General features: G+C 41.5%; 1 protein-coding gene across 1 annotated transcript in view; it reads left to right on the forward strand.

Annotated features, from left to right (window-relative positions):
• The first annotated feature begins 379 nt into the window (after nucleotides 1–379).
• LOC145415360 (post-GPI attachment to proteins factor 6-like) overlaps nucleotides 380–25,787 on the forward strand; it is a 42,869-nt gene continuing 17,461 nt past the window's right edge. The window contains exons 1-5 of the mRNA XM_080284647.1: nucleotides 380–422; nucleotides 2,864–3,038; nucleotides 3,164–3,254; nucleotides 8,401–8,523; nucleotides 25,558–25,685. Coding sequence (XP_080140773.1) covers nucleotides 380–422; nucleotides 2,864–3,038; nucleotides 3,164–3,254; nucleotides 8,401–8,523; nucleotides 25,558–25,685 — 560 coding nt within the window. The remainder of the gene's footprint in view (nucleotides 423–2,863; nucleotides 3,039–3,163; nucleotides 3,255–8,400; nucleotides 8,524–25,557; nucleotides 25,686–25,787) is intronic.

Genomic DNA, 25,787 nt, shown 5'->3' on the forward strand with positions numbered 1-25,787 from the left:
GGTCGTGTATGTATTTCTTCAGTTACTGTTCATACCTTCAAAATTCTTGTTTTCCTGACCCTTTCACCAGGGTTGATCAACTTTACTGAACAGCTCTTCATCGTTAGATAATAGTGAACAAAATATATTTCATATACGCTGAGCATGATATTGGGATGTATACGTGTTTACACAGTTGCCTTATCTAAGAATGTTCACCTCATTACTGACATGGCAACGCGCCTGGATATGCACATCTAACTTTCCAGGCATACTATTTACTTTGTAGTGTCCCCTAAAATATTTTCGGCGAGACGCGACATTTTCTGTGAATACAGCAGGTATTTGTTTTGTTCCTGAGCGATGGCAGCTGACCATCAGCTGTTGCTTGCACTTGATCATGAAAACCCCCCTTCTCTTGGCACTATACACTCATGTAGTCGGTGAGTTTTAGGCAGAGTATATACTCGGTAAGTTTTGATTCAGTTAGGAAGCAAACACCTCCAAAGTAGATGTTATCAAGCTGGTAAATCGCGGTAGAAAAAGAACCTCGCAATAGTCTTGCATTGTTTCATCTCCATCGAATATTGGGCAGTGCACCTTGCTAACCGAAGGTATTTCTGTTGCATGCGCTATCGGTGTAGGAATATGACGTGAAATATAAAGGGAGAAAACGTCAGTTCTCTGCAAAATAAATGGTTTTGTTTACCTTAGTCTTGTAGATTCATCCCCCTGGGGAGGGGGGAAGGAATACTTCCCCATCATCCCTGCTTGTAAGAGATGACGAAGTGGGCCTTTATGTCTTCACTGTTTCTCTCCCGACCGTCCCCTTCTCTTTTTCCAGTCCTACCTCTCCTTGATATTTCCATGTTTTTTCTGGCCCTTATCTTCCCTCTTCTACCATGTTTGTCATTTAGTGTCATGACATTGTTTAAGGACCTCCCAGTGACATCAGTCCTTCCTCACTTTCTAGGCCAAGGTTTTTCAGCCACCTGACTGATCAGACCACTTCATCACCAGTCAGTTTTAATGATGAGCCACTTCATTGCCTAGCTACTTCAGTGCTAAAACCATGTCCATGCCAAGACCATTTCAATGCCAAAACTGTTTCAACACCAAGACCGCCTCAACACCAAAGATCAGCATCAAAATTACTTTTATGCCAAAACAGCTACTGTAAGATCACCTGTTCATCAAAACTTTTTCTGTGCCAAGACCACCTCTACACCAAGATCACTTCAGTGCTGAGACCACTTCAATGCCGAGACCACTTCAGTGTTGAGACGACTTCAATGTCGAGACCACTTCAGTGCCGAGACCACTTCAGTGCCAAGACCACTTCAGTGCCGAGACCACTTCAAGGCCAAAATCACCTTAAGGCCAAGTCCACTTCAAGACTACTTCAGTGCCAAGGCCACTTCAATGCCAAGACCACATCAGTGCCAAGACCACTTCTGTGCCAAAATCCACCTTTACTCCAAGACCTTTTCTACATCAAGACCACTTCTACAGCAAGACTGCTATTATACCAAAGCCTCTTCTGCACCAAAACCACTTCTACTCCAAGACCTTTCTACATTTCCTTGCCTGTTTTTGTCCCATTGGTGGTTATTCAGTACATGTTTGCTTTGAATTAGTGCCACATGGTCTTTAACCCACCCCATCCCGACCACTTTTCCACCACTGACTCCCTCGAAACCCGACCATTTTTGGAAAAAAAATTTTTTGGCTCAAACCTCTGCTTTTGGTGAGAAACATCAAAAATTCATAAAGAAATCGCTCACCTGAGGTTTAAAACACTCGATCCAGGTAGGAGTACCTCCATACCTTACAGGGTTTTCTATCAGGCTGGCTGCAAAGAAAACGAGTTCTATGGGAGGATAACTATTCCACACTACTCATAAACGGTATTTATTTATTTATTTGGTACGAATTTATATGTAGTACGAGAGTATATTGGTTTTCAAACAGTAATATAGGCATTATGAGCATTGTTTCACTCACTAACTCATCACCATTCCTGATCGTTTTTTGCCACATTACCTGATCATCATTTCTGACCGTTTCTTCCTCTAATGTTTGTCGTCCACATTGTCATCGACTGGTGAATCACTCTGGCCCTGAATTTCGTACCGTGGCATGACATGGCTTTACTGGCCAGGTCACTGATAACAGATGAATTGGTGAGAAAAGAGCATGCAGGGGGGGGGGGAGGTCATGCTGGGTAAGGCATTGTCCCTGCCTGGCATCTTGTAGAGGAAGGTGTCCCGTGTATGCGTGCCAAAAATCACTTGCGAAAATTGAAAATTGTGCAAATTAGGGACCTTGCAATTGATTTGCGTTTATTTACGTCGACGGGATTGTCTGCTAGGAATCCATTATTTGGTTGAGTTCAGTTCTTGTAGGTATGGCACATTAGCTTTATTGAAAATACGGTACCAGGTATATCTGATAGCCCTGGGTTACATAATCTACTGGTACCGGGTATTTGTTGCCGCAGAATGCTACCTGGCTCATGTAAGCTGTACTGTAGTCTTCATTTTTCTCAGGCTAGTTCAAATTTTTATTGTGAGTTGTCTGTTCAGTGACATCCATAATTATCCAGCACTCTGTACCTCTTTATGGGAGTAATATAGGCCTAATTTAGATGAAGTGAGTCTCAGTGAAGGAAATAGACAGGACTAACTTTACTGAGTGTGCCACATTTTTCAATCCCTGACTTGGTAGAACTCTCCAAATCCGCCAGAACTTGCAACCCCAAAGTTATGCCAGTTTAAATGGAAGGATTTATTAAGGAATTGTGTTAGATGCTGTTGGGTTAGATTTGGTTTGCAGCCACACAAAATCACAATACTGTAGGATAACAAACCATCTTGGGTTACAGCTTGTAGTGTGAGCCTCGTGCCGGAGGTGAGCCAGGAGGGTCTGCTGCAGCCATACACCACCTATGCCGATGTCACACTCTTCCATTTCCATGTCCCAGCCGAGGTGGTGCGTGTTACGTGGGAGTTTGCTGCCTTCATGGACGACCCTGGCTGCCGGGTTAGAGAAGTTCATATGTAAGTGTCACCTGTGTACTGTATTTCTTGTCTGTTTTTATGGCCTCGGTGTTAACATTGATAGTTTTCTTTTTCTTCTCTTCCCTAACTACCTCACTTGGCTTAATGTCTTTATCTCATTTCAGACTTGTCCAGCATGGCAGCTACCCAGTTATTTTTCACAACAATGCCACCTTACAAGAATATCTCTACATTCGCAAGGCAGCTGTCCACAAGGTACTGTAATCACTTGACCTTAATGGTGTTCCCTGAGTGTATTATTCTTGTACTGCTCTGCTACCATATTCACTCCCTGCACTGTTGTTTGCAGATGATACTGTGTTGTTAAGTGAAGACGAAGGGAAGCTGCAAGGCTTGGTGGATGAGTTTGAGAGAGTATGTAAGAAATGGAATCTAAAGGTGAATGTAGGGAAGAGTAAAGCTATGGTCTTCGAGAGAGGTGAAGTCAGTGAATGTAGGCCTACAGTGAGGTTGGATGAGGAGGAAATGGAACATATGAGTGTGTTTAAGTACTTGGGTAGTGTGATAAGTAAGGATGGAAGTTTAGAGGTTGAAGTTCTGGAAAGAGTACAACAAGGAAGAAAGGTTGCTGGTTCCTTGAAAGCAGTGATAAGAAACAGGAAAGTGAGCATGGAAGTGAAAAAGTTACTACATGACAGTATTGTGATACCAACTTTAACGTATGGAAGTGAAGCTTGGACCATGTTGGAGGGACAGAAGTCAAGAGTGAGAGCTGTGGATTGAGTTATTTGAGAGGAGCATGTGGAGTCACATGGAGAGACAGATTGACAAATGAGAAGTAAAGGGTCGTTGTGGTGTGGATGTGGTTGTGATAGGAAGCATTAGGAAAAACACATTGAGGTGGTGTGGCCATGTGGAGAGGATGGAGAGTGAGAGACTAATGAGGAGAGTGTATGTGAGTGAGGTGGAGGGGGGAAGAGGGAGGGGGAGGCCAAGGATGAGATGGATGAAGTGGAGTGGTATATTAGAGAAGGGGGTGTGAGCTGGGAGCAGGGCAGTGAAATGGCGGGGAACAGGGCAACATGGAGACAATTTGTTTGTGGTCACCCTGTATGGGATTAAGGGATCTGGCAATAGATAGATAGGTAGATAGTTGTAGTGTACTGTACTTGTATTAACTTCTCTTATTATGTTTAGTAATCTCACAGTGTTTTATATATACTTTATTTTATTTTGGTTTAATTAATCTTCAGTGCTTTTGTTATTTTGCCGTGGCTTAGTGGGTTAGAGCGCTTCACTCTTACCGAAGGTTCGGAAGATCAAATCCACCCAAGGGTCATTGGTAGACATCAGGAAGGGCATCCGGTCATAAAATGCTACACGCTCCAAACCAAAGCCCTCTTCCCAGGGGCAACGCCTTAGCCCATATCCAAAAAAGGGGTACCTGGCGTAAAACTCACTTTTTTTTCTTTCATGTTGATTATCCTGACCATATTTTTTTTATATTTATCTTCATTCAGTCTGCTCATCCATATATTGAAATGTTCTCATATTTGGTTGATTAAGGATACTTTTTCCATTTATTGTTTGTGTAAGTTGTCCACGTGTCCTTTCCCCTAACGTAATAATCGAAATGAAACTTAACAGATTAATCGCACTGTCCTAGCCGAGATTCGATCTCAGGCCTTCACGCTCCAAATGCACACACGTTACCACTGAGCCAAAGAGAGGATCCCTGCTTTGCCTCTGGGCAAGGCAGGCTTTTGTAGACCTCATTACATCACCCTTTTCTCCTTGTGATGATTAATTTGGTGAGTTTTGAACACACATGGTAGCGTAGCACTGGAGGCCACCACTGGGGACACTTCGTACCACACTGAACAGCTCATCCCCGGGATGTAAGGACTCGGACTCTGTCAGCTAACCAGCAACATCATTGCCCTTCAAGCCTCGCTTCACATCCCATACCACTGCCAACTGATGTAATAACCAAAATGAAGCCTAACAAGTTAATCAATCAATTGATCTTTTTGGAGAAACTCATGCAGTAGCTCTTGATATCTCTAAAGCTTTCGACAGAATATGGCACCGTTCCCTGCTGTCCAAACTCCCTTGCTTTGGACTAACGTCTTTTGTTCCTTTGATTTCTTCATATCTTAGTGAGAGGAAAATAAGAGTAAAAGTAGATGATGTATATTCCAATTTCCACTCAATTAACGCCGGCGTGCCGCAGGGATCAGTTCTGGCGCCAACCCTATTTCTGGTTCATATTAATGATCTCTTATCTGTCACCCACAATCCCATTCACTCATTTGCAGATGACTCAACACTACATAGTTCATTCACACTCAGACATCCATTTACAAAGTCTAATATCTCCACCTCTCAACTCAGTACAGCCATCTCCATAAATCTAGATCTATCTACAATCAGTGAATGGGGACAAAACAACCTTGTTTCTTTTAATGCTAGCAAAACTAAATATATACAATTTACTAATCGACAGATATTGCCAGATTCGTACATTACCTTCAGTGCTACACATATTCCCATCTTCAAAAGTATTGAAATTCTTGGAGTCTCACTTAACAGTGCCCTCAGCTGAACCTCTCATGTCAGATCACTTGCTAAAACCGCCTCAAAGAAACTTGGATTATTGTACAGAGTCCGTAACTTCTTCGCCGATGAGCAGTTAGCTATAATTTATAAGAGTCATGTGCGCTCTCAGCTTGAATATTGCTCACCCTTGTGGAATGGTTGTGGAGAGGTTGCATGAAGACAACTAGACAAAATTCAGAATAAAGCTGTTAGAATCATTAACAACCCTGCCATTACATATAAACTACTTCTCTTGCAAGTAAGAAGGAATGTTGCCTCCCTTGCATTATTTTACAGATATTTTTTTGGCAAATGCTCAGACGAAGTTGCGTCCATGGTGCCACCTGTCCATGCCTTCCCTCGTGCTACACGGGCATCTGGTAGCGCTCATGACTGGAATGTCACTCAGCCATATTGCAGAACTTCTGCCTATCAGAATTCTTTTATTCCCCGAACTGCATCTCTCTGGAACTCGCTTCCCTAGAGTTGTGTCCCTCCAAATTTCAACCCACAACTGTTCAAGTCTAACTGTTACAGATATTTTATGAACAGAGGACACCAGTAATCTGTTGTATGGATTATTTTTTTTTTACTTATTTGTTTTTCCCCCCTCCGTTCTGTTAATTAAAAAAAAAAAAAAATCACTGTCCTGCCTGAGATTCCAGACTTGCGCACGTTAACATTGAGCCTAAGAGAGGATCCCCGCTTTTTTTCTCTGGGCAACGCTGGCTTTCATAGACCCAGTTTACCCTTTTTTCCTTCAATAAATCACCTGCTTAGCTTACCACTTAGCAGAATAATCCTATCCAATTGGCTTAGAAAGAACAGTTAATGAATGAAGCATTTAATATTGATGAAGTTTGTCTGTAGGGTGGAGTTGAAAATTTTGTTGGCTTAAATTGAGTGTACACTAATAAGATATAGCAAGAATGACTTGAATGATGTACATTATTGATGTTTGTCTGTAGAGTGGTTTGTGTGAACAGATGTATGATCCATTTGATAAGGGACTAAGTTCATTGTTATTTTCCTTTTCCTGTTTCTGGTTCTTTCCCTTTACATTTATGAGTTGGAAATTGGGTTACTGTATGAATAATCTATCTATCTATTGCCAAACGCCTCAATCCCGTTTGGGGTGGCCACAAACAAATCACCTCCAAGTCGCCTTGTCCCCCACCATTTCACTGCCCTGCTCCCAACTCACACCTCCCTCTCTCATATACCCCTCCACCCCATCCCTCCATCTCATCCTCGGCCTCCCCCTCCCTCTTCCCCCCTCCACCTCACTCACATACATTCTCTTCGTCAGTCTTTCACCCTTCATCCTCTCCACATGGCCAAACCACCTCAGTGCGTTCCTCATAACGCTTCCTATCACATCCACATCAACACCACAACACTCCTTTATATCCTCATTCGTCAGCCTGTCTCTTCATGTGACTCCACAGTCTCCTCTTAAATAATAGTGATAATGTGATGATATTTTTAATGGAATTTGAATCCATCCATCCATCATCCAATCCTACATTGCCTCTTGAGGAATGTAGGAGCCTGGGGCTAGGCAGTTGGTCCGAACATTTAAGATGAGAGTGACCAGCCACATTCATCCCTGAGTGGCATTACATGAGCAGTCAACCCCACCCACCCCTTGGATATAAACCTTCACTGGCTTAATCCATTTGGAGCACAATAATAACCCACTAAATCACCAGGTGCCAAAATTTGGTTATATGGTTACCACCCATTGTTGTAAATGGTTTCCTGGTGTACAGGAAACCATTTGGCTTGTCACTCAGTGTAGAGTCGCCCACAGGCAAAAGGAAGAGAAAAGAGTGAAGGAAAGAAAGACAGAAGAGGGAGTGTAAAGTTACCCGTACGCAGAAGGACAAGGAAAGAATGAAGGAAAGGAAGACAGAAGAAGATGGAAGGAAAGAAGGATGGAGGAGAGGAAAGGGCAGACACCCGACAGCAGCACTACATCAAGTGAGTGGATGGTGAGTACCCCCACCTACCACAAAATGGAATTTGAACCATTTAAAACATTTTTTTGTCATAGCTTATTGATTCCACACACAAAAAGATCTTTAATAGTGCATACATAAGTGTCAAGCTTATTTCACAGTATGTGCTGTTAAAACTAAACATTCTGTTGATAATTCTTTTGCTCTTGCATTTTCTGTTCCCTGTTTTTTTATTTTCTCCCCCCCCCCCTCCCAAGTTGATTGATGATAAATTTTCTTGGATATGAAGAGAGTGTCATACTGTAGACGCTCACGGATGTTGTAATTTGGCTGGCAGAAAGAGTAATTTTGTTAGAGAGTAGTGTGATTTGACGATGGTTAGTGTATGCTTGGCAGGCAGAGAGTTTAATACCATTAGTCGTCTTTTTATATTTGGTTTGTCCGTAAAAAAAAAAAATAAAAAAAAAAAAAAAAACAGCAATTGGTACTGGTATGGAATGCTGTGGATCAGCTTTATATATAGCAATGAAATTTGGTAGACTTATTCTGTAATTTATCATGGGCTTGAGAGCAAACATATTCATAAGAAGACACAGCTTATAATGAAGACTTACTGTATGGTGGTGGACGAGGGGGGCACCTTCACCTGGTGGCACCAATATGACGAGACGGAACCACTGCCCAGTTATTCAGGCATCCTTTGTCTGCCTCCTTATCCTTTGAAAGTAGGATGGTGGACTGCAGGAGCAGGGTGGCTTTAGCTCTCAGTCCACTGGGTTCGCATTCAGATGAGCCTGGGGTTCCAACTACTACCACTGTTACAGTACTGTATTTTGTTTCAGATTGTGACAAGAACTGCATACCAGCCTCACGATGCAACTGTGCTGCCTGTGTACAACCCTCTGCCAGGCAGTTGGTTTGCAGCCGCCTACATACCCAACTGGAATGAGCAGATGCAGCAGGAGGTCAGTGGTTTGTCTCAGTAGTTTAGCTCTTCGATGTGCTGTGTAACATGTGGTTGTGCATGATATCAAAGGTGGTATTAGTTTTAATTTCATGTATAGTAGGTTTCATTGCCATTACTGTATGTATGAATTGCATGACGTCTTGTAGTCTAAGCATCAATCAAGAATCCTGCAGTTCAGACATCTATAAATGCAGTCAGATTCCATTTTTACCAATATTCCTTTTTTTTACTAGGGAATTAGGTATTTTTTCATTATTTATTGTCATAATCCAGACCAGATGATTGGCTGAAGAGTGTAATTGTATATGCGTATAAGGGGAAGGGTGATGCCCAGGAAAGAGGAAATTTAGAGACATACAGCTTTGAGACCAGATACTGAATGTAATGGAGAGAGTTCTAGTAGGTATGACTAGGGATTGACTGAATATTGGTAAGATGCAATTTGGGTTTATGCCAGACAGAGGGACCGCTGATGCCATATTCATTGTTCAACCACTTCAGGAAAAACACCGGTATATAGGAAAGAAAAGGGATCTGTACTTTGTTTTTGTTGATTTGGAGAAAGCCTTTGACAGAGTCCTTTGGGGGTTGGTGAAATAGGCAATAAGAAAGTTTGGGATCGAGGATTGGATGGTTAGAGTGGTTATGGCTATGTATGTGGGTGCTCGCACCCACGTAAGGGTGAATGGAGATTTGAGTGATGAGTTTTCTGTGAATGATGGTGTGCATTGGGGGTCAGCCTTGAGCCCCTTGTTGTTTATCATGGTACTTGAAGCCCTCTCATGTGACTTCGGAAATGGACTCCTGTGGGAGATGTTGTATGCCGATGATCCGGTGTTAACTGTAGAGAATGAAAGGGAGGCAAAGGAAAGATTTAGGAAGTGGAGAGATGGAGATGATATGGGGCACAAGGGCTTAAGAATAATTACAGATAAAAGAAAAGTGATGGTATCTAGGGCTGTTGGCAGTACTGTCAAAGAAGAGAGAGAGTGGCCATGTGCGATTTGCCACAAGGGCGTGGGAGGTAATTCCATTTTGTGCAGTGTTTGTGATAAGTCGGTGCATAAAACATGTACAGTTGTGGTATTAGAGGTAGGCTGTGAGGTAATGCTGATTTCATTTGTGAGGTGTGTTGGGGAGAGTATGTGGAGATTGTCAGACATGAAAGGATCTTGCTTGAGTATGTGAAAGAGTTTGGTAATTTGGGAGACATGGTATGTGCTGGAGGTGGAGATGGAGCAAGCTCTATGGCTTGAGTGAGGAGTGGTTGGAAGAAGTTCGGGGAGTTGTTGCCTCTCCTGACATTAAGAGGGCTCTCCCTCTGTGCTAAGGGATCTTTGTATGTGGCATGTGTTATGAGTGTAATGCTGTATGGTAGTGAGACCTGGTCAGTAAAGGAAGATGGATATTCACAGGCTCAGATGTACAGAAATAACGTCAGTTAGGTGGATGTGCAGTGTATCCTTGAGTGTGAGGCCTGGGTGGACTAGGTTTATGATGAAGAGTTGAAGGGTAGTATGGGACTGGAGAGTACAGTATTGGTGCCGTGATGAGGAGAGGTAGATTCCGATATTCATCCTTAGATCTTTAGAGGAAAAGTTACTAGAGAAGGGAAAGAAGTTGTATGTGACCATCATGGATTTGGAGAAAGCATATGACGGAGTGGATAGACTCAGTCTGTATATGGATGGGGTTATAAAAGAGATACAAGGTAGAACAGTGGATGTTGGAGTGACTCTAATGAGAGAGGGCAGCGTTTGGACACTTCCTACTCTCTTGTTTGCTGATGATACTGTCTTGGTAAGTGAAAACGAAGGGGAACTGCAAGGCTTGATTAATGAGGTTGGGAGAGTGTGTAAGAAAGGGAATCTAGAGTTGAATGTAAAGAAGAGAAAAATTACAGTCTTCAAGAGAAAGAAAGTCACTAAATGTACAGTGTGGTTGGATGATGAGGAAATGGAAAATGTGAGTGTGTTGCAGTACTTGGGTAGTGTGATGAGTAAGGATGGAAGTTTGGAGAAGTGCTTGAAAGGGTACAACAAGGAAGAAAGGTTGCTAGCTCTTTGAAAGCAGTGGAAAGGAACAGGGAAATGAGCTTGGAAGTAAAAAAAAGTTGCAGCATGATAGTATTGTGATACCAACTCTGACGTATGGAAGTGAAGCTCGGACCTTTTTGGAAGATCACAAGTCAAGAGTGAGAGCATTTGGAGTTACATGGAGAGACAGACTGACAAATGAGGAAGTGAAGGAGCGTTGTGGTGTGAATGTGGATGTGATAGGAAGTGTTAGGAGAAATACTGTAGAGTGAGGTGGTTTGGCCATATGGAGAGGATGGAGAGTGAGAGACTAATGAGGAGAGTGTATGTGAGTGAGGTGGAGGGGGGGAGATGGAGGAGGAGGTTGAGGATAAGGTGTAAGGATGGAGTGGAGAGGTATATGAGAGAGGGGTGTGTGAGCTGGGAGGAGGGCAGTGAAATGGTGGGGGACAGGACGACTTGGAGGCAATTTGTTTGTGGCCACCCCTTACAGGACTAAGGCGTCTTAATGGATAGTTAAGGCGATCCTTCCAGATTGAGCCTGTATAGTTTTATATCCAAGGAGTGGTTAGGGTTTACTCCATACATAATGCCACTCAGGATTGAGTGAGGTGGGTCACTCGCGTCTTAAATGTCAGGACCAGCTTGCCAAGCCCTGTGCTTCTATGCTTATCATGGTGCACCACAGGATTAGATGATATATGTATGTGTATATGTACTTGTATATATATGTATATATATATATATATTAGATGATATATGTATGTATGTATGTATGTGTTTTTTTGACGCATTTTACTTGGATGCCTCGTTTTTTGCGCAAGAAAAAAGTTTCCGAGTTGTCTCACAATTCGCGAATTTCCCTACATTTTGATGCTCCCTGTCAGCAGCCGATGATTACAACAGAAACATACAGGAGCAGAGACAAGCCCGGATCACATGATATTTTCATGAGAGACAGAATGTGGCTGCTATTCAGCAAGACTTGGACGTGCCAGCAGGGGTGGATGAAGGAGGAGAAGTGGACAGAGAGGAAGTGGAGGTGCTGGAGCCTGAGTTCGACTTCGAGGGCTTAGGCATAGGTGATGGGGCTTCCCCAGAGAGGCCCATGTCACCTAGTAACTAGCCCATCTACCCTCAATACACCTTCTCTTGCCACTCACGCCAGTCTGCGTTATTTCTGGTAAGGATTTTTGGTTTTGCAGCTCTTTATAACAGCTTTAATGTCTTTTCAGGTACATGTTTATTATGTTAAGCTGTTTTAACACTAGTAAACACTCTTCATTTAATTTTGGGTAGGCCGTGTTTGGTGTTATAATACTTTCTGATAAGGTAGGTACATGTCCCACCAGAATGCTCCTCTATTTTTCCCATTGATTCTTAACTTCACACTTCGACAATTCGTGTTTTGCATGGTCTTGGCGGAACATCCACCCACGAATAATGAGGATTTACTGTTTATATATACACTCGACCCTCGATTTGGCAGACGCCTGTTTCCCAGATTTTGGATTTCCCGGACACAGGCTGAGGGCGGACAACATTGTCAAATCCCAGACAAATGCCTGTACAAGTCTGGGATTCTCAACAAAAGTCCAGCCATTATTCTCTCATATAAAACCATAAGCAGTCTGCTGCACAACACAGCAAGCTTTTGACTCAATAAAGTCCATTTGTAAGACACACACAAAATCATTTTCATACACGAAACACATCTTTGCCACCGACCTGCTTCACACCACCAGCTCCTAACTCGTGGCAATATCCCATTTGCCTCTTACCTTTCTCAAATGCCACACTAAATAGTTTATTGCATAACACAGTAAAGTTTAAGGAAGGCTTGGACACAATAATATTCATAGATAATTTTAAAAAAATATTTTCTTATGGACAAAGTCGATGGGATCCATTCCTACTCACTTAGCTTACCCGACTCGGTGTGACTAAATACCAAATCAGCACTTTTCACTGGAAAATATTTATTTTTTTTATTTTTTTATTTATTTATTTTTTTTTTTTGCCACAGTGGCTCATACACACCTAATTATCTGAAATGTACTTAAGAAACTTTACTTAATATAACATAATTAAAAAATTAGATTTCAGGGCAAAAATGCACGAATGTTAGCAGATATTTCCCCTTCAGCTCATCAGTGTTTATATCCTGGTTAGCTGATGAGTGGTTGGCTGTTGTTAGCAGATATTTCCCCTTCAGAGCGTCAGCACACCTTTGACAGACTTCTGTTTTGCTTAAATATTTATTTTGAGTACAAAATAAATGTATCTGCATTGTAAATCGATATTTATCCAAAACGAAAGTCCGTCAAGGTGAGTTGTTAGGCTAGAGGCAAAACACTTACGCTAACTTTAAGAAATTTTCGCTGTGAATCCTGATTTTCTATTAATAATGAAATTAAGCACAAATTTTTGACTGAATTTCAAATAATTAGGTGTGAAAACATATATGGTGATAAAGATTAAAATATTTTCCAATTAAAATTGCCTATTCGGTCCAAGATTGTGTGTTTGTATCTTGGTCAGCCAATTAGTGGTTGGCTGACCTTGTGGTGCTCCATTCCTTGCTCATTATCCTCTTTATCCTCAGCTTTCTGATCTTGTTCTATACCCTCCACATTCTCATCAGCAACTGTCTGAACAACCATTCTTAGGGTTGTAGCTATCAAAATACAGCTACTGTGTCATTTATTATAATTGTTATTGTGTCATTGTTAATATTGTATGTACTGTGTATGTTAGTTATGTTGTTATAGGTAGCCTACATTCCAGAATGCTCTAGATTTTTGGAATAAATGCCGGATAATATTGGAGAATTCGAACATAGTATGGTAATAGTCTGAGGAATGGTATGTGGGGCTGGACTTTTGCCTTTCCCGGACTGCTCTGCCCCTTTTAGTCCAGCAAATTGAGGGTCGAGTGTATGTATATATATATATTATATTTCATATATATATATATATATATATATATATTATATTTTATATATATATATATATATATATATATATATATATATATATATATATATATATATATATATATATATATATATATATATATATATATGTATATATATATATATATATATATATATATATATTTTATATATATATATATATATATATATATATATATATATATATATATATATATATATATATATATATATATATATATATATATATATATATATATATATATATATATATATATATATATATATATATATATATATATATATATATATATATATATATATATATATATATATATATACAGTATATCAAAAGTATATCGAGAGCAAGAAGCACGTAAAGAGCCTAGTGAAGAGGAAAAAGAAGGAGGAAAATGATGATCTGGGAAGAAAAATGAATGCGAACTACTCTGAAAATAGGAAGTTATTCTGGAAAGAAGTGCAGAAATGTAGAAGTGAAAGCGGAAAGAAATGTGATAGTGTGAAGGGTGTAGGTGGTAGGTTACTAACCCATGGAGATGAAGTAAGGACCAGATGGAAAGAATATTTTGAAAGCCTGATGAATGGGAATAGAGAGACAGAGCGGCTGTAAACATAATTGGTTTTGGGGGTGTGCAGAGAAGGAATGCAGTGCCAGGAGACGTGACACTCGCACAGGTGAAGAACGCTGTGAAACGGCTGAAAAATGGGAAAGCAGCTTGGGTTGATGAGGTGTATGCAGAGATGCTTAAGTGTAGTGGAGTGAGTGGAATAAAGTGCTTGTTGGAGATATGTAAGAAGACATGGATGAATGAAACTGTGCCTTCAGAGTGGAAAAAGGCTGTGATTGTATCCCTGTACAAAAATAAAGGTGAGCAAAGTGAGTTCAAGAATTATTGTGGCATAAGTTTATTAAGAGTGGTAGGGAAGGTATATGGAAGAATTATTATAGAGAAAGTAAGAGAGATATCAGAAATCCTAGTGAGTGATGAACAGGGTGGCTTTAGGAGTGGCAGAAGATGTGTGGATCAAGTATTTACAGTGAGACAGATAGCAGAGAAGGCTTGTGAGAAGGACCATAAGGTGTTTATGGCGGAAAAAGCATACGACAAAGTAGACAGACAGGGATTGTGGAAAGTTTTGCGCATGAATGATATATCTATCTATCTATCTATCTATATATATACACACACAGTGGTAGGTAGTGGCGACCATCATCCACTCACTTGATGTAGTGCAACCTACTTCTTCCTTAGCCTTTATCATTCTTTTTCTGTGCCTGCCCTCCTTTCTTCCTATTTTTCCCATCTTTCCTGTCACTTCTTATTGCTCTTCATTACAGGTGGCTTTACATTGAGTGACAAGCCAAATGGTCTGTAAACCAAGAACCAGTTACAACGCTGGGTGGTAACCATATAACCAATCCATACGTGCTCCCTTCATGTCAATTAGTGGGATGGTGGAGGGTTAGTGCCCCTCCCCGTAAAACAAATAAAGTTTAATGGCCACCCCATGCAGGATTGTGGCATCTGGCAATAGATCTATCTATCTATCTATCTGTATACAATATTTCCTCATTTTTTGCGGGTTGGATGTTCCGCCAAAACCTCGTGAAACATGAAATGTCAAAGTGTGAAGTTAAGAACCAATGGGAAAATTAGAGGAGTGTTCTGGTGGGACATGTACCTACCCTATCAGAAGGTACTATAACATCAAACAGGCTCTACCCAAAATTAAATGATGAGTGTTTACTAGTGCTAAACAGCATAACACAATAAACATGTACCTGAAAAGACATTAAAGCTGTTATAAAGAGATGTAATACCAAAAACCCTTACCAGAAATAAAGTGAAGACTGGCTTGAGTGGCAGGTGAAGGTGTGTTGAGGGTGGATGGGCTAGTTCCCAATGTCATTAACCAAGGAAAAACCGCCACTTTTCACCATATTACTGTATTTAATTTTCGACATCAGAGTCGGTCAGCTAATCCCCGCTCATTTTATGTGCCCTCTTTGTCACTAAAAGGAAGGAAGAAATTATAACAACATTATTTTACTCACTGCTACAAGGAAGAGTGGCTGTAATATAGTCAAATAGTGGTAGGTGGGGGTGCTCACCATCCACTCATTCGATATAGTGCTGCTCTCGGGTGTCTGCCTTTTCCTCTCCATCCTTCTTTCCTTCATTCTTTCCTTGTCTTTCTGCCTACAGGTGACTTTACACTCCCTCTTCTGTCTTTCTTTCCTTCATTCTTTCCTCTTCCTTCAGCCTGTGGGTGACTCTATACTGAGTGACAAGCCAAATGGTTTCCTGTGCACCTGGAAACCATTTACTACACTGGGTGGTAACCATATAACCAATTTTGGCGCCTGGTGATTTAGTGGGTAATTATTGTGCTCCAATCGGATTGAGCCAGTGAAGGTTTATATCCAAGGTGTGGTTGGGGTTTATTGCTCATGTAATCCCACTCAGGGATGAGTGAGGCTGGTCACTCTCATCTTAAATGTTGGGACCAACTGCCTAGCCCCGGGCTCCTACGCTCCTCGTGGGGCAATTTAGGATTGGATGATGGATGGATGGATAGAATAAGAAATTGGTTGGCTGAGTCTGCCATCTGTGTATTGGGACAGTTATTATTCTTTCCATCCTTGAATATCAGTAAGCATTATTTTACATCCATTTCATGTATTTATCCATCAAAAGAAAAATTAATAGTGTTACGAGAAACATATAACAATTCTTCATTAAGAAGTAGTAGCACGACACGGCTGAAGATCGTACGATCATAAACTATAATAAAACACTTGTGTCTACTGCCCTGCAGAACCTACTGTATAAAGATAGTGGAAAACTATTGCGTAGAAAAATGGACAGTGCCTAGACTGAGCATCAGTACGCGTCATCTGCTGAGTGTCGGCTGCCGGCTGGGGGCAGCGAAGTGCGGGGAAACCAGTGAAGTGTGAATCAACTCGGAAACTTTTTCAAGTGCACAAAACGAGGCATCGAAGTAAAATGCGTTGAAATACGAGGAAATACTATATACATATACTGTATATATATATATACAGTATATATATATACAGTATATGTATACTGTGCTGTATGTAAATTATTGTTGATATTTTGGTACAATCTCTAACTTGTAATGAAGACTGCTTGTACTTTTGCTGCTCCAAAATGGTGAAGGACTCTCTCCGCACCACCATCATTTATGTCCTTATTTTTGTTGGTTATTTTTGTTCCAGCATGCAGTCGTTCCCTTGCCCTCTTCTCTCTTGGGTTCCTTATCTGCACTTGCTACCTCTTGCACCTTGACCACTCTTGCTCATACACAGTTCCTGCTTCTCTTTGCACCCACTCGGTAAGTAATGTGGGGCACTAGTTGTGGGTCATTTGACAGTGCTTTTTCTATTGTGAGTTATATATATATATATATACAATGTACATATATATATATATATATATATATATAGATAGATAGATAGGTAGATAGATATAGATATAGATATACACATATACAATATATATATATATATATATATATATATATATATATATATATATACAGTAATCCCTTTACTACCCGATGTAATAGAGCCAAAGGCATGTCTGGAAAGTGGTCCCGTCCGGAAAGTGGGCCCCTAGCTCCTGGACTGGTACTTAAGGACCCTAACGCAGCCTAACTTTGAAAGCCACCTAAGTAACTCCCTACCTGACATGCATAGCACCTATTTAAACTTATTTAAGACCCTGTTCACACCAATGATGGACATAAAGCATGAAATAAATGAAAAGGGACCAAAGAATGAGGAATTAGAAGTGACTGTACCTCAGCCAGGGTACTTACAGCACGTTTGTGGCCGGCTTTTCTAAGGTTTTGGCAGAGGTGAAAATGCTCTTGAAGCACGTATGGTAATCCAGTGTTGTGCTGCACTTGGTTCTTTGCACTGTGAGTTATAATTGTTTAACACTGCACATTGTTCTTAACTGCACCACGCCAGTTTCAACCACCAATTTGCACTCCACAGTTAATCCTTTGCACTCTAAATTCTAATTTCTTAACACTGCACAATACTGTAAATTCCTGTGTGGTCTAGTGGCAAGGTATTGCAGTTTATTCACTGTTTATTCACAAAAAATGAGCACGTGTGGCTTCCATTGCGATAGACATCTACTCGCCATCAAAGTTAGGCAGTAACTGTTGATGACGGGGAAACAGAGTTGCCAGATCGCAACAGTCACATTACCAAACTCCTCAATTTTCATTACCAAATTTAACCTTTCGTTACCAGATTTGTAAAGCTAACATTTATTCTTCTTCACTAATTATATATACAAGTGGAAATACATGTAATCACTCTTCTCATAATTAACAGCATGTTGATTATTTTCACGCTCTGTTGGCTTGCAGATTAATGAGAGAGAGCAAACAATCTACTATCTCCATCCTGTGTATCCTCATACATGTGATAAATCCGTTTGGTAATGCATTATTCTGATTCATTACCAAACGAATTTTTCATTACCAAACTGGCCCACATTTGGTAATGAAAAATACCAAATGGCAACCCTGACAGGGGAAGGGGGAGGGGGAGGAAGGAAGGGGTGAAGGGGTCGTGGTGTAAACCAGCTGTTTGGCGGGCGGCAATTTCAAATTCTATCTATCTATCTATTGCCAGACGCCTCAATCCCGTTTGGGGTGGCCACAAACAAATCACCTCCAAGTCGCCCTGTCCCCCGCCATTTCACTGCCCTGCTCCCAACTCACCCCCCTCTCTCATATACCTCTCCACCCCATCCCTCCATCTCATCCTCGGCCTCCCCCTCCCTCTTCCCCCCTCCACCTCACTCACATACACTCTCTTCGTCAGTCTTTCACCCTCCATCCTCTCCACATGGCCAAACCATCTCAGTGTGTTCCTCATAACGCTTCCTATCACATCCACACCACAACGCTCCTTTATATCCTCATTCGTCAGCCTGTCTCTCCATGTGACTCCACAGGCTCCCCTTAAATAACACATTTCCACTGCTCTCACTCTTGACTTGTGTCCTTCCAACAACGTCCAAGCTTCACTTCCATACGTTAGAGTTGGTATCACAATACTGTCATGTAGTAACTTTTTCACTTCCATGCTCACTTCCCTGTTTCTTATCACTGCTTTCAAAGAACCAGCAACCTTTCTTCCCTGGTGCACCCTTTCAAGCACTTCACCCTCCAAACCTCCATCCTTACTCATCACACTACCCAAGTACTTAAACATACTCACATTTTCCAATTCCTCACCATCCAACCTCGCTGTACATTCACTGACTTCACCTCTCTCAAAGACCATCACTTTACTCTTCCCTACATTCACCTTTAGATTCCGTTTCTTACACACTCTCCCAGACTCATCCATCAAGCCTTGCAGCTCCCCTTCATCTTCACTCAGCAATATAGTATCATCTGCAAACAACAGTACAGGGAGTTTCCAAACACTATCCTCTCTCACCAGGGCCACTCCAACATCCACTACCCTACCTTGTACCTCTTTTATTACCCCATCCATGTACAGATTGAACAACCATGGAGACATGACACATCCCTGTTTCAAACCAACTTGCAAAGAGAAAAATTCACTTAGTTCACCATCCACACGCACTGCAGCCTTCGCACCATCGTACATACTCTTCACAGCATTCAACAACTTCCCATCTACTCCATATATTCTTAATACTTTCCACATTCCTTGTCTATCCACCCTGTCATATGCTTTCTCCAAATCCATGAAAGCCGCATACAACTTCTTTCCCTTTTCTAGAAACTTTTCCATTAAAGATCTAAGAATGAATATCTGATCTACACAACCTCTTCCCTTCCTAAAGCCTCCCTGTTCTTCTCCAACTAATTTCTCTGTTCTTTCTCTAACCCTGTCAATAAGTATCCTATCTATCTATCTATTGCCAGACGCCTCAATCCCATTTGGGGTGGCCACAAACAAATCGCCTCCAAGTCGCCCTGTCCCCCGCCATTTCACTACCCTGCTCCCAACTCACACCCCCTTCTCTCATATACCTCTCCACCCCATCCCTCCATCTCATCCTCGGCCTCCCCCTCCCTCTTCCCCCCTCCACCTCACTCACATACACTCTCTTCGTCAGTCTTTCACCCTCCATCCTCTCCACATGACCAAACTACCTCAGTGTGTTCCTCATAACGCTCCCTATCACATCCACCTCAACACCACAACATTCCTTTATATCCTCATTCGTCAGCCTGTCTCTCCATGCGACTCCACAGGCTCGTCTTAAATAACTCATTTCCACTGCTCTCACTCTTGACTTGTGTCCTTCCAACAACGTCCAAGCTTCACTTCCATACGTTAGAGTTGGTATCACAATACTGTCATGTAGTAACTTTTTCACTTCCATGCTCACTTCCCTGTTTCTTATCACTGCTTTCAAGGAACCAGCAACCTTTCTTCCCTGCTGTACCCTTTCAAGCACTTCACCCTCCAAACCTCCATCCTTACTCATCACACTACCCAAGTACTTAAACGTACTCACATTTTCCAATTCCTCACCATCCAACCTCGCTGTACATTCACTGACTTCACCTCTCTCAAAGACCATCACTTTACTCTTCCCTACATTCACCTTCAGATTCCGTTTCTTACACACACTCCCAAACTCATCCACCAAGCCTTGCAGCTCCCCTTCTTCTTCACTCAAGAACACAGTATCATCTGCAAACAACAGTACAGGGAGTTTCCAGACACTATCCTCTCTCACCAGGGCCACTCCAACATCCACTACCCTACCTTGTACCTCTTTTATTACCCCATCCATGTACAGATTGAACAACCATGGAGACATGACACATCCCTGTTTCAACCCAACTTTCAAAGAGAAAAATTCACTTAGTTCACCATCCACACGCACTGCAGCCTTCGCACCATCGTACATACTCTTCACAGCATTCAACAACTTCCCATCTACTCCATATATTCTTAACACTTTCCACAATCCTTGTCTATCCACCCTGTCATATGCTTTCTCCAAATCCATGAAAGCCGCATACAACTTCTTTCCCTTCTCTAGAAACTTTTCCACTAAAGATCTAAGAATGAATATCTGATCTACACAACCTCTTCCCTTCCTAAAGCCTCCCTGTTCTTCTCCAACTAATTTCTCTGTTCTTTCTCTAACTCTGTCAATAAGTATCCTACCATACACTTTTCCTATTATACTAAGAAGACAAATGCCCCTATGATTACCACACACTTCTTTTTCCCGTTTTCCTTTGTACAAGGGAATAATTATACCTGACTTCCAATCCTCCGGGACTCTACCTTCCTCCCAGGCTAATCTGTGCATCTTCTACATCCATTCTACTACTATCTCTCCCCCATGCTTCAGCATTTCACCACACAGTCCATCAATTCCTGGGGCTTTCCCAGATTTAACTTTCTTCATTGCTTCCACAGCTTCTATCCTACTGATTTCTTCCTGTCTTCTCACCTCCCTCCTTCTCCCAGCCATTCCCCAGCCACTTATACTCGCATTACTTCCATCCTCTACATTCAACAATTCCTTAAAGTGTTCTCTCCATCTGCTTACTTTTTCTCCCTTCTCCACTAGTAATCTCCCATTTTTATCTTTCACTCCCCTGCTAACTTCACTTCCACCCTGTCTTACTCTTTTCACCTCTTTCCAGAACATTTTCTTACAGTCCCTCCACTTTACACTCAAATTCCTTCCAAATTCCTCATCCACTCTCTTCTTACTCTCTCTTACTAATCTTTTCACCTCTCTCTTTCTACATATAACTCTCTCATCCGCCTCTCAACTTCTTCCACGCCCCTATTTCTCATCCATTCATTGTATGCTTTCTTCTTTTGTGCCACAGCCTGTTTCACCTCTTCAGTCCACCACGCTGTTCCTTGCACCCCCCTCCGTCTTCTCTTCCTTCCACACACCACATCACATGCTGCACATATTTCTTCTGTAAATATGCTACACACACCTTCCACGTCTCCCATCTGCTCCAATTCATATTTGCCCAATCGTTCCTCCACTTCTCTCTTATACTCTGCCTTTTTCTCATCCTCTTGTAACCTTTCCACTCTCCTACCATACACTTTTCCTATTATACTAAGAAGACAAATGCCCCTATGATTACCACACACTTCTTTTTCCCCTTTTCCTTTGTACAAGGGAATAATTATACCTGACTTCCAATCCTCCGGGACTCTACCTTCCTCCCAGGCCAATCTGCACATCTTCCACATCCATCCTACTACTATCTCTCCCTCATGCTTCAGCATTTCACCACACAGTCCATCAATTCCTGGGGCTTTCCCAGATTTAACTTTCTTCATTGCTTCCACAACTTCTCTTCTACTGATTTCTTCCTGTCTTCTCACCTCCCTCCTTCTCCCAGCCATTCCCCAGCCACTTATACTCGCATTACTTCCATCCTGTATGTTCAACAATTCCTTAAAGTGTTCTCTCCATCTGCTCACTTTTTCTCCCTTCTCCACTAGTAATCTACCATTTTTATCTTTCACTCCCCTGCTAACTTCACTTCCACCCTGTCTTACTCTTTTCACCTCTTTCCAGAACATTTTGTTACAGTCCCTCCACTTTACACTCAAATTCCTTCCAAATTGCGGGTGGGAAAAAATTCAGATTTTGGGGGGATTTTTTTCTTTTTTTTGGCTATTTTTGGGTTCCAAAGGTCCAGGGCTACAATGTCCGGTAAGTGGGGTGTCTGGAAAGTGGGCGTCTGGAAAGTACAGGGATTACTGTATATATATATATATATATATATATATATACACGCACACCCGCATTATATATAATGTTTTTGAGAAACAGTTCACCAGCTTCTAGCGTTTGGCTCCTTCTACCTTGCATTAAAAGGAAACAAATCATTATTACAAGAAATGATAATAGAAATAAAGATCTCATCATACTGAAAGGGTTTGATGAAAGATTGTGTCATAACCTATCACTGTGAGATGTCTCCTTTTGGACTAAATGGTATTGCTTGGTTATAGCTAGAATAGAGTATGAAAAGACCATACTGAATAGGTTAATAGAGAGCATCACCGTAAGAGGTTATATTTTAACCTGAATGAAACTGTTGGAGGGTAAAAAGAACTGAGTGAAGACCATCATGCTGAAGGGGTTAATTTTTTAACCGGAGGGTTAAGTATAACCGTTACAAATCCCTTCAAAACAAGAGCTTTCTTTAGTTGCAAAAATAATTTGGAGGTGGCAAAAATTAACCAAAAATGGCACTGTATTGAAGGTGGTAAACTGGCCCAGGTACTGAATTCTAGTTTTTATGGTGGATGTGCTCTAGGTAATTGTTTTATATTATAAATATGATTACTGCCACAGTACTTTATATTCAGGCAGCAACTAAGCTTTGAAGATGCTTGCTTCCTTAGCACCACTAAGAGTCATTGCTTGTGAATATGCAGTACACCCTTTAAGAAATTTATAATTTCATGTTTTGTCTTGTATTCATAGAATTTTTGAAAGATTTGCATTGTAGGTACAGTATGATGGTGTAATTTTTAGTAATGGTAGTTTTTTTCTTTCTTATAGCATACTTTTAATCACATTTCTGTGTGACGTGACCAAACACAGATATTCGTATTACGAAGTAGAAGCTGTGTATAAAAAGATACCTTAACCCCTTAAACGCGGCCATGAACAGTCCCCCCCCCCCCCCCCGAGTGGCGGGGTTGTACCGCGGTCTGAGTACCTGTAGGAAAATATTAGCCAAAAATCAGAGATTAACCCTAGAACATTATACTTGGTATGGCAGATAGTACTTACATTCAACTTTCTCCAGAGACAGGTGTTGAGCCTTCGTGGACTACCCAAGGACTTGTGGAGACTTGCAAAGTTGGGTAACCAAATCTTCACTTTCACACCTCCAGCAACCCGGTTTCCCCTCTACCACAGCCTCATTCTGTCACAGTAAACTTTATACTACAACATAAAGGTAGTTTGGAATCCGTATTTGTACAATAAGCACTGAAAATAAGGCTAAAATCAACGGAGCGTACGGCCGACATGCACCGTGGCAGCGGTCTTCCTGTCACTCAACAAACATTTCCATTTGCACAGCTAAAAACATGTATACTACATTATTTTCAATCATATTACTTCCCAAAAGATCACCACGGCGCGCTTTTTATTCTGCCTTACGCCCGCCACTTTATTCTCGTTCCTGTCGGCCGCTTGCACTGACTCGGAAGAGCTAGAACTCGCCATAATGTCACTTTGAAAGCCTGTGGTAAACTGACGCTAAACAGGGGAAAACCGTGAGAAAAAAAGCTAGTGTTACAACTGGGGAAACAAGCGTTTCCTATTAGCATAAACTGCTTGTGAGAGGAGAGCGCAGATTTACAGTTCTGAGCGCTTAGAGCGCTGCCATGTATCACAGCCAGGCTGGCCGGGCCGGGCCGTGGTGGGGGGAGGACGGGGGAAAAACGCGATACTTGGCAACAACTGAGGTCAGTAGTACAAAGGTAAATTATGCTAATTGTAGCTAAAGGGTGGTGGTACTGATAGACAATACCAGTTGGAGCCTGCTTGCCCGCGGTTATTCAAAATTTACTAGAATCGCAAATGCGACGATCCGCCGTTATGTCCTTTTTGCCGAGCGTCGCAAACGAGACGATCCGCGTTTAAGGGGTTAAATGAGCATTTATCAGTGATATGACCTTAATACTATGCATATGTTGAGAATACTGGTTTGGTACTTGCTGTGCAATTCATCATCATTACATTGAACCTGTGTTGTGTTTATGAAGCCCATACAGTATTAGGTATATACTATACTGTACTTGTAAAGTTCTCAGTTACCTGTGCATATTCTTCTCATATTTTTAGTGCTGTATATATATGAGTAACATTTTTGTTGCACTATGTTGGAAATGCTGGTATAATGTATACAGTACATTCTCACTAACTGTGGCATTTATTTATTTCTAATGCATTTGTTTTGTTTTTCTCAGTACAGTATTTCATTTCTTAACCCCTAGATGCTGCGAATTTTTTGGCACGGCTGCCCTCTCCCTACGGTGATATTTCCCAAAATACCGGTGCCCTTTTTTCAAACTTTCATAGCTGGGAGTGTATAGCAGTTAGGGAAATAAATTAAAGATGATATTACTCACCAACTCTTCTTGCAAATGAAAGCATCCCCAGGTCTGCAAGTGGATGCTTCAGTGAGTAAGGACGTCAAGAAGACAATAAACTTTTGGTGCTTGAAACAGGATGTCTTTATGCGTGTATGCACAGCCCTGACTTTCGCTCTGCTCTCGATGCGATAACTTCTTCACTTCTAGATAAACTAGACACAGTGGCATCCAAGGCATCCCGTATGGCACTATCACTGAGTCCTTTCCTAGTATCCTTGGGCATAGGTTTGGCAGGGGTGGATGGGACATGGGGGCTGTATGAGGCGGGAACGGACGAGGAGGTTTCAGAAAACTTAATTCAGCACCTGGCTAAGTCACAGAGAAGACTGAAGTACGCTTGCATCGGGTGGCAGAAGTCTCTCCCTACCCCTTGGTGACAAGATCAAATGGCAAGCACTTCAGACTGTGGGGGGAGTACATTTATGGTTCCTAATGACCTGGCGGTCTCCATCCACGCCTTTGGCGTTGGTCCATGCCGACACCCGGCGCGTAGGGGTTAAAATGTTATCACCAACACCTGGTGTGTAAGGGTTAAAACGTATATCAGAGTCTGAATCAAATCAGCTGCCATAAAGTTTCTTTGGTGTACATAATGTAATTGGCAGAAGCTAACATTAGTGTCAAAAGGTTTGCCATCCCAATGAAAGAGTTAGAGAAATTTGTTCACCTGTCAACTGGATTGCATCTTATATTGCTAAGTTAAACTATTACCAGTAATTGTCACTGAAAATTAGATTATGAATTCAAGCAACAGAACAAAAGAGTTGAATGAAAATTAATTATTTCTGAAATTTCTACAACTTGATGGCTTATATGCAGGGTATCATCCACAAGTGCCGGTACAGCCTGGGGTCCATAGCTATGTGGACACAAAAGGGGCGTGTCAAGACGCTACACGTGGGCAGCAGGCAGACCATCACCACGCATGAAAACCTTTCATACTACAGGTCAGTCATCGTACATGCTGAGAGTAATCCCCCCCCCCCCCTTAGTTTTTATGATGAAGTATTCCATTTAAGCAGTTGTATACTATTTGGTATTTTTATATT

The sequence above is a fragment of the Coenobita brevimanus genome, chromosome 102 (genome assembly GCF_032717465.1).
Source record: "Coenobita brevimanus isolate Jiangsu-jjx chromosome 102, ASM3271746v2, whole genome shotgun sequence".
Lineage (NCBI taxonomy): Eukaryota > Metazoa > Arthropoda > Malacostraca > Decapoda > Coenobitidae > Coenobita > Coenobita brevimanus.